At 55.1% G+C, this 12,331-nt stretch overlaps 1 protein-coding gene across 2 annotated transcripts in view; it reads right to left on the bottom strand.

Annotated features, from left to right (window-relative positions):
- The window catches only part of LOC144761153 (long-chain fatty acid transport protein 4-like), a 132,558-nt gene that overhangs the window by 68,447 nt on the left and 51,780 nt on the right, over positions 1-12,331 (bottom strand). For both annotated transcript variants that reach the window (XR_013595610.1, XM_078646646.1), the window contains exons 5-8: positions 11,079-11,148; positions 10,261-10,352; positions 7,606-7,715; positions 5,467-5,676 (exon numbers count right to left, since the gene is read on the bottom strand). Coding sequence is in view for 1 of the 2 variants with exons in the window: in XM_078646646.1 (XP_078502772.1) it covers positions 5,467-5,676; positions 7,606-7,715; positions 10,261-10,352; positions 11,079-11,148 (482 nt within the window). In the remaining variant the exon portion in view is untranslated. The remainder of the gene's footprint in view (positions 1-5,466; positions 5,677-7,605; positions 7,716-10,260; positions 10,353-11,078; positions 11,149-12,331) is intronic.

Here is a 12,331-nt window from a genome sequence, read left to right as displayed (position 1 = left end):
GTCGCTGTGAGCAGACTGAGGTGTGAATGTCACGGCGCTCTAAATTAACCCCTTCCATGCTCATGACTAGCTCAGCTCGTCATGACCACACCCGTTTTTATTGCTGTCCAGCACAGCAGAGGAATATGTGCAGCAGCCATGAGGTTAAAAATATACCAGAAGGGGAGGAGCCTAGCTCGCGACCGAGATGGCCGCGCTTTAGCTCGGCTCCGTTCGCCCGCCTGTGTTTTTCACATTTATCCTGCATTTATCCTGCCCCGGGAAGCCCTCCTTGCTGTGTGGTACTACTACGACGCACTGCAGGCACTTACCACTTGTTCCGGTTGTCCTGGCTGCTGTGGGTCCGGTGCAGTGCCCCCGACCATTCCCGGGACTCGAGAGCGGACTGGCCTGGTTCTTCGTCCCGGCTCCTGGGCCGGATGCAGCCTGCGGGCTTGCCCCTCGGGGCGCACTGGAGGTGATTGGAGGGCCGCTGTTCGTGTGAGCCGGAGGTTCCTGGCTGAGAGACTCCTGTGTGGCGGCAGCCTTGGATGGTGACGCTGCCCTTCATTATTGGGGTTCCTCGTGTGTTCAGCTTCCTCCCCCTTTGTTCTCCGGTCCGGCCATTTTGTTCTTTGCCACCCGGACTCGGAGATCGGGACTGGCGACATTGGGGGGCCGGCGAATCCCCTTCTTCTGGTGGCCCCCCTTCCTGTCCGGGGTGTTCTTCTGCCTGTCGGCGGGACTTCATCTGCTTGACTGCCGCCCCGGCGGAGGTTGTTGGCCGCGCGGCCTGTTCGGGCTCTCAAGATGGCGACCGACCCCATTTGTTTGGGCCGGGCCCGGACGAGCACTGGGGGCCCGCCGCAAGGCCCGGGTGTCGGATACTGTGAAGGTTTTCCTGCACTTAAGGGGATCTTAAACGTCCTGCTATCCTGGCGGCTCTCGGTGGCCGCGCCACTCCTGGCTCTGGAGACGGTTCCTCACTGCGGGCCTCCCGGGTCCCCACGACCGGATGAGGCATTGATATCGCGGGGTGTGGCTGGTACTCTCCTGGCGGACTCGGCCCCGGCTGCCGCCCCGGAGGTGCGTAACCTGGTGGCGCCTTCTCCTCCTGTGCTGCCTCCTCTGCCCTTGGCCCGGGAGCTGGATTTTGTTTTGCCGGACTTTCATGATTCTCCTGGTCCCTCTCAACCACCACTGCCCGATGACGTCTCCTGTGCCGGCCCGGATGGGTCGGTTTTTATGGATATATCCTTGGAACTGTGCCTGCATCGTTTGCTACATTCTGTGATTTTCCTGGATCTTCCGTGCTTTTCTCCCTGTGATTTTTTTGGACTGCCGTTGGACTCTCCTGCTGCCTGCCTTCTGTTCTTTCTGGCAGGGTCCTCGTTGGATCGGACCCTTACTGCTTTGGATAAAAAGGGTCAGGGCTGATGAACACTGACTCTTATATGCGGTAGCTCATGAACGGCTTGGATGATCTCTGTGTCCTGATATGGTTCTGTGTAACTGGTTAGTGCTCCTGGACTTTGGCCTGATACTCTTTGGCTTCCCGAGGACTTGGACCTCTAACCCGGGCGGGTGGATGGGTGCGTTTACTCCTGTCTTTGGCCCTCCCCCGTGTGTATGTTTGTATGTCCTTACTACCTTCTTTCCTTCCCTTCCTTCCCCTCCCCCCTTTTTTTGTCTTTTAATTCCAACTTTTCTTGCTCCACTATATTTCGGGTTCTACTTAGGGCGACAGGCACGCTGCGGGGGGGGTAGGCCGTAGCCTTCTGCAGGGGATTCAGGGTGGGCTTAAGGGTGGGTGGGGGGGGTCTGTTTGTGTCGGGGGGTCTTTTTACCCCCTTATTTTCCCCTTTTTTGTTCTATGGCTCTTGTGTATTCACTTTTTCGGGACTCTGTCACCTCGTATCTCCCCCGGGGGTTTTCTGTCCTTCTTCCGGTGTGTGGCTGATTGTGGTTCGCTGCCTATTCTGGTATCGTGTTTCTGTTACATCGCATGCCGGTTTTATTGTCCTGTTTTTCCCCCTGGGGGTGCATGGTCTGGCGGGTGTTCCTTTTGTTGTCTTTTTCTTCCTCTTTCCCTTCCTCCTTTATGGAGGTTCCCTTTTTCCGTTGGGGTACGTATTGCATAGTCTTTGTGATGGGGCTTTTTGACCACGTCTTCTTTGTTCGGGTAGGGGCGGAGGTGAGTGAGCGCGATTGACTGTTGCCACTGTCGCTATTTGATGGTCTGATTCTGTCCTTTGCTAGATCTGATTATATGGTTTCATTTTCTTACGTTGTGTCTATAAAATGGCGGCTTGCCACGGTCCCTCCCTTGTACTCTCATATACGGCCCGTTATTCCTTTGGTCCCCTCCCTGTGCTAGAAAATTAACCTATATTATCCTGCTCTTGCTGAACGCTCGATGGTTTTTATTGCTTCACCAGTGCTCCTGATGTTATATCCTGTGCAGATCTTCTTTTTATATGCTGGTTATTTGACCATTCTGTTCTGGCCAGCCCGTGGGGTTGTAGGCCAGTATTTGTGAGCTTTCATTGTTCAATAAAAAAAAAAAAAAAAAAAAAAATATATACCAGAAGAATGTATAAATATTTGCGTCACTGCTACGTTCTAATCGCGAGCGAGGGCTGGCCAAAAATTTCATTTCAGGGCCGTGCACGCTACAATATTGACGGCCCTGGACGGGGGGGAGGAGGGAGGTTTGGGGGGGCAAAAACGGTCCAGGAGTCCGAGAGGACACAAACGCGGGATTGAGTTAAGCCACCAGCGCTGCAGCCTGCACTCCTTGACCTGCGTTGGGTAACTGCTGCACAGTACACACAAACGCGGGACTTAGTTATTGCCAAAAACTAAGTCCCGCGTTTGTGTGCACTGTGCAGCAGTTACCCAACGCAGGTCAAGGAGTGCAGGCTGCACTGGCGGATTTGCACCTTTAAACTACAACCCCGGGCGGCGGCCGCGGCACTGGAGGCCCATTGCGGCCGCGGCCGCCTTTATAATTTATTTGGGACTGGACCAAATAAATTATAAAGGCCGACGCGGCCGCAACGGGCCTCCAGAACCGCGCGGCCGCCTCAAAAATGGTGCCGCCTGGGGCGGACCGCCCCGCACCACCCTAGCTACGCCGGTGCTCTTCGAGCAGTGGCAGCAACCCTCCCCACAGCGCCTTGAGACCCTCACGGGTAAGTAGTGCGCTTTACAATTCCAATGATTTATTGATTTAAGAGTTAGTTGGCCAGTCTTAGGATCCCTTACAAGAGTCTTTTGAGAGGGATCTGGCGTAAAAATCTCTTCTGAGGGAGATAGATCTCTCGGTGTCGAAGGTTTCAGTTCTGAAGTCTTTATCGGTACTGACTCGGCAGCTGGTTTAGGGTCTTACGGCTTGGAGCCATGAGCTTTTGGAATGTCTTTAACTGGAACATGTTTTTTCAGTTCCGGTTGTTTTTTCGGTTCCAAAGGATGTGGGTCGGAACCTTTAGGCAGTTTTTTGCTCGGCTCCGATGAGGTTTCGACGTCGATGAGCCGGGTCCAGTCTTCGGAGTCGGGTGCTTGGGTGTGGGAGCATCCGGCGTGGATGATGAAGATGGCTTCTTTTTTCGGTGTCGGTATAGGATCGACGCCGGGAATAGGCTGACTCGAGCCCGAGCCGCCTTGAGGCTTAATAGGTTGCTTTGCCGAGCCCGAAGACCGGGCGTGTGAAGCCGTTTCTCGATGTGCACCTGGGTCCGAAGGTGAGGGTGTGACCAAAGCCTTTTTTGAGGGTGCGAGGAAGGGTCGGGGTCGACGTTCTTCCTTACGGCCCGTTGCGCTGGAGTCAGGTCTTTGACGTCTGAGTCTTCGGCATCAGAGGAGCCAGCACCTTCTTCGTCCTACTGGTGTTCCGGCATGTCGACTCCCTCCTCGTCCGGGATCGGAGCTGACGAGCGAGCCATTGTTCTTCGAGCTCGTCGGTCCCGAATCGTCTTTCTGGAGCAGAAAGAGGCACAATCGGAACAGTCTCTGGCCTCGTGCTCCGGTGAGAGGCAAAGATTGCACACCTCATATAGATCGGTGTGGAGAAACTTCGGTCCACATTGAGGACACTTCTTGAATGGCGTCCTTTCCATGAGCCAGAAAGTGAGGCCTAGTTAGGCCCGAAGGTGTTCGTCGACGACCGGAATCGAAGACTTCGAAGTGGTGAAGGATCGCGCCGATGGGGGACGCGATCGAAACAATACCGTCAAAATGGTGAGGATTGTGCGCCAAAGGAAACCGATTCCAGACTGGAGCGCAGGGAACACATCCAAGCCCGGTGGCGGAAAAAAACTATCTGGGGATGGAGCCGATGCCCATGCGCAATGTGGTCCTAAGGAGGAGTCACCTATCTCGTGACTTCCAAAGAACTTATCAGGACAAAAACATGCTGCAAACATCTGGGCCCAACACTAGGTGGCGATCTATGCACAGTGTGTAATCTGCAGCTCATATGCCTCGAACAAATGTTTTTAGATAAAAACAGGACCTCACAGATGAGAAATGGGAGGGTGTCACAGAGATTATTCGTAGTGATATTAGTGAGCTGCTGCATTGTTACAATATTTAAAACACACGTCACTATCCCTGAATACACATTTAGAATTTGGACCAGTGTGCCTGTGCACTGTCAGTGTCCTGGCCAAAGATGACATGAAAGAGGTGAAACTGGTGCATAAAAAATCAAAGCTTTTCAAAACAGGGGTCCGCAAAATACGTTTGGCCCCAGGGCCCCCCAAAACTTTTAAGATGTCCCTGTCCCCAGCGTTCCACACGAAGACCGAGATGGGTCATGGAAATTGGAAGCCCCTGATTCCATACATGCATCATGCCTCGAGCCGAAGACTTCGAAGATTCAACCTAAACACGTGTTCTTACCACTTGAGGTGAAAGAATTCTCGGCCTCCAACCTCAGAAAGCAACAACTGGACTAGTCTGTCCCCCAGGAGCCTGCACACCCTGCAGTCCCACGACTGGACTAGTCGGGCCTGCTCACCTGCAGTCCCACAACTGGACTAGTCTGTCCCTCAGGAACCTGCACACCCGCAGTCCCATGACTGGACTAGTCGGAACCCAAGGACCTGCTCGCCCGGCCCCGCAGTCCCACAACTGGACTAGTCTGTCCCCCAGGACCCTGCACACGCACAGTCCCACGACTGGACTAGTCGGGCCCCCCAGGAACCTGCTCACCTGAAGTCCCACAGCTGAACTAATCTGTCCCTCAGGAACCTGCACACCCGCAATCCCACGACTGGACTAGTCTGCCCCCCAGGGACCTGCTCACCTGCAGTCCAACAACGGGACTAGTCGGACCCCAAGGACCTGCTCGCCCCGCAGTCCCACGACTGGACTAATCTGTCCCCAGTCACCTGCTCACCCCGCAGTCCCACGACAGGACTAGTCTGCCCCCCATGGTTCTACTCACCCCACAGTCCCACCCAGCACCCACTCTCCCACACTCACGTTGTTGTCGAAGTTGCCCAGGCTGCAGTTGCACTCAGTGGCCCCGTAGAACTCAGCCACCTGGGGCACACAGAAGCGCGCCATAAACTCCCTCCAGATGGATGGGCGCAGCCCGTTGCCGAGTGCCATGCGCACCCGGTGCCGCCGCTCCACGTCCCGGTGCTGCTGGTTCAAGAGGTACCGACAAATCTCACCGATGTACTGGACAATCTGGGGAAGAAAAACACAGCATTACTGTGAGGGCAGGCTTATCTTATTCCTAACTGGGGGCGCCCTACACAGGAAGAGAATCCCTTATCCTGATGTAGAGCCTAACCTGGAGCCCCCTCTAACCTAAGAGGCACCCACAGTGAAGGCAGCTGGAAGGGACCGAACGAGGGAGGACCCGAGGCCTACAAGGAGGGACATGAGGCGGGAGGAACACAAAGAGAGGACCAGAGGACTACAAGGAGGGACCCAGTACCGCCCCCACAGGAAGAGTGGATGGCCCCTAACCTAGTGCAGCCCCCACCGGAAGAGTGTAGGACCCCTGACCCAGTGCAGCCCCCACAGGAAGAGAGAGCCTCTAGCCTCGTGCCCCCCACAACCTACCTGGAAGAGTGTGGTCCTGACAATGTGGCCTCTCTTTGGTGCAACCCCCCTAACCTGGCTATGCCCTCCTCCCTCAACCTCTAACTTGTTATGACCCCCTACCGTGATTTGACCTTTAACCTAGTAAGACATCCTAACTCAATGTAACACCAAGGGGTGTCTTCTGGACCAGGTGCGACCCCAGAGGATCTCAAGCACGGTGTGACTGGTAACCTGGTGATTCATGACACCCGCTGCGCCTGGGACTCCCCTAATCCTTGCAGTGCGAGCCCCAAGAGTGTGCACCCCAAACCAGGCAGGGCTCATCACACTGCGTGCCCCCCAATCTGGAAGGCCTTCATTCATCTCAGTCGCCCGTCACTCACCGCGCCCGGTTCGCTCCTCCCTCACCGAGCCCCGGGTCGCGACTCCCTCACCGAGCCCCGGGTCGCGACTCCCTCACCGAGCCCCGGGTCGCGACTCCCTCACCGAGCCCCGGGTCGCGACTCCCTCACCGAGCCCCGGGTCGCGACTCCCTCACCGAGCCCCGGGTCGCGACTCCCTCACCGAGCCCCGGGTCGCTCCTCGCTCACCGAGCCCCGGGTCGCTCCTCGCTCACCGAGCCCCGGGTCGCTCCTCGCTCACCGAGCCCCGGGTCGCTCCTCGCTCACTGAGCCTGGGTCGATCCTCGCTCACCGAGCCCCCAAGTCACTCCTCCCTCACCGAACCCTGGGTCGCTCCTCCCTCACCGAGCCCCAGGTCGCTCCTTGCCCCAGGCTGCGACTCCCTCACCGAGCCCCAGATCGCTCCTCGCTCACCGAGCCCTGGGTCTCTCCTCGCTCACCGAGCCCCGGGTCGCTCCTCGCTCACCGAGCCCCCAAGTCACTCCTCCCTCACCGAGCCCCGGGTCGCTCCTAGCCGCAGGCAGTAACTCCCTCACTGAGCCCCGGGTCCCTCCTCCCTCACCGAGCCCCAGGTCGCTCCTCCCCCACCGAGCCCCAGGTCGCTCCTCCCCCACCGAGCCCCAGGTCGCACATCGCTCACCGAGCCCCAGGTCGCACATCGCTCACCGAGCCCCAGGTCGCACATCGCTCACCGAGCCCCAGGTCGCACATCGCTCACCGAGCCCCAGGTCGCACATCGCTCACCGAGCCCCGGGTCGCTCATCGAGCCCCCAAGTCACTCCTCCCTCACCGAGCTCCCAAGTCACTCCTCCCTCACCGAGCCCCAGGTCGCTCCTAGCCCCAGGCCGCAACTCCCTCACCGAGCCCCGGGTCGCTCCTCGCTCACCGAGCCACAGGTCGCTCCTCGCTCACCGAGCCCCAGGTCGCTCCTCCCTCAGAGCCCCCAAGCTACTTCTCACTCACAGTGCACCAAGTCACTCCTCACTCACCGTGCACCAAGTCACTCCTCACTCACCATGTCTGGATTTGCTCACTTACCGTTCCCATAATAACACCTCACTCACGACCCCCTAGTCATTCCTTACTCAGTGTGCCAGAGCTCCTCACTCATTGTTATCGGAGTCGCCCCTCACTCACTGAACCCCAAATTGCGCCCCTCACCTACCGTACAGTTGTACTTGACACAGTCATCCCAGAAGCCGGAGGCAGAGAACTTCCTTCTAATGACCACCGTGAGTCCGTTCAGGAGGCACTGCCCAATGCCCACGATGTTACCTGAGGGCAGAGAGGAGAGAAGGTCAAGGCCGGGGAGGTGGCACACTCACCAATAAACAGACATGTCCAGATAAGAGAGCTTAACCAGTTGCGTGCGCGCGTCGGCCAACGGCTGTCGCAAGCACTACCTGGGTAGTGCTGTGCACGTCCGTTGGCCGACGCGGCCCCTCCCACTCAATAGAACTCGGGCACCGCGGCGGAATTTGCGCCGCGGTTAAGGAGCTAACAGCTTAGAGCTCCCAGAGGTGATTACTACAAAACCAAGCACTATCCTAGCAGCGTAAAGATAGAGAATATGGCTAGCTCACTGAGCAATGAAATTTAAGAGTGCAAAACAATACTCGGACCTTCACACAGCAACCACATCATGGGTGCGTCTCATGGTGCCACAGTAACAGGAGATACATGCCATGGATGTGCTCATGGTGCCCCAGTAACATGAGACAGACCCAGCACCCACACCGTGGGAGTTTTTCCACACCCAGCACCCACACCGTGGGGCATGTTTCCACACCCAGCACCAACGCCGTGGGGCGTGTTTCCACACCCAGCACCCACGCCGTGGGGTGTGTTTCCACACCCAGTACCCACGCCGTGGGGCGTGTTTTCACACCCAGCACCCACGCCGTGGGGCGTGTTTTCACACCCAGCACCCACGCCGTGGGGCGTGTTTCCACACCCAGCACCCACGCCGTGAGGAGTGTTTCCACACCCACGCCGTGGGGAGTGTTTCCACACCCAGTACCCACTCCGTGGGGAGTGTCACCACACCCAGCACCCACGCCGTGGGAATGTCTGTCTCCACACCCAGCACCCATGCCGTGGGAATGTCTCCACACCCAGCACCCACGCCGTGGGAATGTCTCCACACCCAGCACCCACGCCGTGGGAGTGTCTCCACACCCAGCACCCACGCCGTGGGAGTGTCTCCACACCCAGCACCCACTCCGTGGGAGTGTCTCCACACCCAGCACCCACTCCGTGGGAGTGTCACCACACCCAGCACCCACTCCGTGGGAATGTCTCCACACCCAGCACCCACGCCGTGGGAATGTCTCCACACCCAGCACCCACGCCGTGGGAATGTCTCCACACCCAGCACCCATGCCGTGGGAGTGTCTCCACACCCAGCACCCACGCCGTGGGAGTGTCTCCACACCCAGCACCCACCACAGTGAGCTTGCACCGGTTCCATAATCTTGCCTAGTTATTCTCTGTGATCATAATCCCGTAACACTCATATTAGAACCCTGTGCTTGACTACCTTACTTTGTGAAGCATTATATTTTGGTGTGGAATTAAAGTACTTCTCTTTTGCTAGAAAGAAAGGCAGTGGGCTGGGCCGCATTTATTGTCTGTTGCATAATTTTCTCAGTTCTAGATGCTACCCCTCGTATACCTCCGAGAAGGCTTGAACATCGCACCCTCGCTACTCTGCCACTCATGTGCGTAAAGGGTATACTTAACACAGAGTTTGCAGTGCTGGATTAGGTAAAACCCTGGGACATCAGGGGTAACAGGTCTCCTCCCCACCCACCCCCCTACATTCCCACAGATGCGGCCCAGTAACCCCTGCTTGCCCTGTGGACCCCAAACTGGGTCTGACATAGACATAGACAGGGTTACCAACTGCTCATTTTGAATAGCAACACATAAAATCTACCCCACACGTACACCCAGGAAACAAGTCAACATTCCAGACACTATATTTCAACTCTTGCTCAACTGGATTGAAACAAATAGCACAAAGCAGGCAGACTTGAGCAGAAATACAGACAGATTTGCATCTGCTACAAGAGTAGTATAGCAGAGACATCCTGTGACCCTCACAGGAACAGAAAAAGTGAAGGCCTTTTAGTGACCCATCCCAGCAGTTCACCACATACCCAAGCACCATCATTTTAGTGGATACTGTATTTTGTAAACCAAAACACTCAAAGCACAATCATCAGTCCCAACCTGTTGAGACTGAACAAGCCAAACTTGACACGCCATAGTGACAACATTCGTTCTACGCAGTGTTTCAAAAGACACCAAACCGGTCATAGCACTAGGAAACTGCGTATGCATCACCAGCCTCTTTCACTGCTTGTTCCAGACACATCCAGGAGAAACAAACCACCCTCAAGCCGTCCATTATGGTACAATTAAGCCTTTCGACCAGGCCATTTATTTCAGGGTGATACAATGATGGTACTCAATGCTCAAAGCTATTTCTATTAAAGAGCTACTCCATCCACTTAAATTGGAGCTGTCAACTATTATCCTTTAGAATAGACAGTGGGGAAAAAAATATTTTAGAAACCACTCACCATAAAATCACTGGCTTTCCATCTAGTTATCCAAGCTAACTGGGTGAGCCAAAGTTGCACACCCGAAGGAACACATGAAACCTCACCCAGGAGCTCTCGGGACTCAACATCACTTAGCGTGGTCTCGCCAACACTCACACTAAACCACAGTACCTGTCAATTTGGAAAGGAGCCTGCCTACCTACCCAATCGATAGAACGGCAAAAGCACCTCTGATATTAGGCTGTACTTACCCGCTGAGTGATACAGAGGGAGGCAGTCGTACACCACGTCATCAGACCTCATCCCAAATCCATAGTACACCAGAGCAGCCATGCGATAATACCTGCAGCCGAAGGGAGGAGAAGGAGTCAGCAAGAGTAGGGTGATAGAAGTAATAATTTAATGTAGGGAGAAGAGTGAAGGACTGAGACCGAAGAGAGAAAAGTGCTACTGTAAGAAAGAGCCAGAGAGGCAACAAGGAGACAAAGAGCCTGGGAAGGTAAAATGAGTGGACCCGCAAGAGATAGACCAGGGTGGTAGCCTTAGATAGAGAAGGTCAGAGAGGCAAAGATGAGGTAGGGAAGTGACAACTATAGACAGAAAGGGAGAGAGAGCTCAAGATGAGGTAGAGAAGAGTGTCAGCCTTAGACAGACAAGGTGAGTGAGTCCAAGATGAGGTAGAAATGACTGACAGCTGTAAATAGAGGGAGAGAGAGAGAGAGGTCACGATAAGGCAGATAAGAGTGACAGCCATAGACAGATGGAGAGATGTCACGATGAGGGTAGATAAGAGAGACAGTTGTAGAGAGAGAGGCCAAAATTAGGTGGGAAAGAGTTACAGATGAGAACGAGAAAAGAATCGATAGGAGTGACCGAACCCTCACCTTCACTCTTAAATACCACCTACACACACTCTTCCTTGCACCACGCGAGTTCTTTTAATCCCCAGCAGTGTTCTCCTTCACACCAACTCCACCGATGCACTCCTAAACCAGGCCCATGCATCGATGACCCCTTCCACCCTGTGCACAGCCCCCCTTCTTTCCACAACCCCCTGTCACATGCTCACCTGCTGTGCACCACTATGGCAGCTTTGGGCATCCCAGTTGTGCCGGAGGTGTAGATATAGAACAGCTTGTCTGCAAACAAAAGAAAAGTTTCAGTACATCTCACTCACAGTACAGAGACACTACACAAATCCCATCCCCTTGTGGTCTGTTATGTGGATGTACGGTGTCCTGTGTGCCCGACACAGCTCTGTACAGGGTCCTGTGTGCTTCACACAGCTCTGTACGGTGTCCTGCGTGCTTGACACAGCTCTGTATGTTGTCATGTGTGCCTGACACAGCTCTGTATGGAGCCCTGTGTGCTTGACACAGCTCTGTACGGTGCCCTGTGTACTTGACACAGCTCTGTACGGTGCCCTGTGTGCTTGACACAGCTCTGTACGGTGTCCTGTGTGCTTGACACAGCTCTGTACGGTGCCCTGTGTGCTTGACACAGCTCTGTACGGTGCCCTGTGTGCTTGACACAGCTCTGTACGGTGCCCTCTGTGCTTGACACAGCTCTGTACAGTGTCCTGTGTGCCTGACACAGCTCTGTACGGTGCCCTGTGTGCTTGACACAACTCTGTACGGTGTCCTGTGTGCTTGACACAACTCTGTACGGTGTCCTGTGTGCTTGACACAACTCTGTACGGTGTCCTGTGTGCTTGACACAACTCTGTACGGTGTCCTGTGTGCTTGACACAGCTCTGTACGGTGTCATGTGTGCCTGACAGCTCTGTATGGTGCCCAGTGTGCCTGACACAGCTCTGTATGGTGCCCAGTGTGCCTGACACAGCTCTGTATGGTGCCCTGTGTGCCTGACACAGCTCTGTATGGTGCCCTGTGTGCTTGACACAGCTCTGTACGGTGTTGTGTGCTTGACACAGCTCTGTACGGTGCCCTGTGTGCTTGACACAGCTCTGTATGGTGCCCTGTGTGCCTCACACAACTCTGTGCAGGCTCCTGTGTACCCTACACATCAGGGTAGTTTTGGGCACACCTTACAGAGCTCTGTACAGTGTACTGTGTGCCTCACACAGCTCTGTGCAGCCTCTGCCCACTTTTATTTATGGATAGATGGCGATTTGGTGTCGACTCCAGAAGTATTAACTCAGTAACCATTGACTCCGGAGCCATTGACCCCGGAAAAGGGGTACGATGAAATAAAATGTTTCTCTAGGATCACACAATTTGGACAAGCAGAGAAGCTGGTATTGATTCCAGGTTATCTAGTTTCACATTTTGAAATTCAGCCACCAGATCAATCAATCAATCA

The sequence above is a fragment of the Lissotriton helveticus genome, chromosome 5_2 (assembly GCF_964261635.1).
Source record: "Lissotriton helveticus chromosome 5_2, aLisHel1.1, whole genome shotgun sequence".
Classification (NCBI taxonomy): Eukaryota; Metazoa; Chordata; class Amphibia; order Caudata; family Salamandridae; genus Lissotriton; species Lissotriton helveticus.
This window is presented reverse-complemented; position numbering and strand designations above follow the sequence as displayed.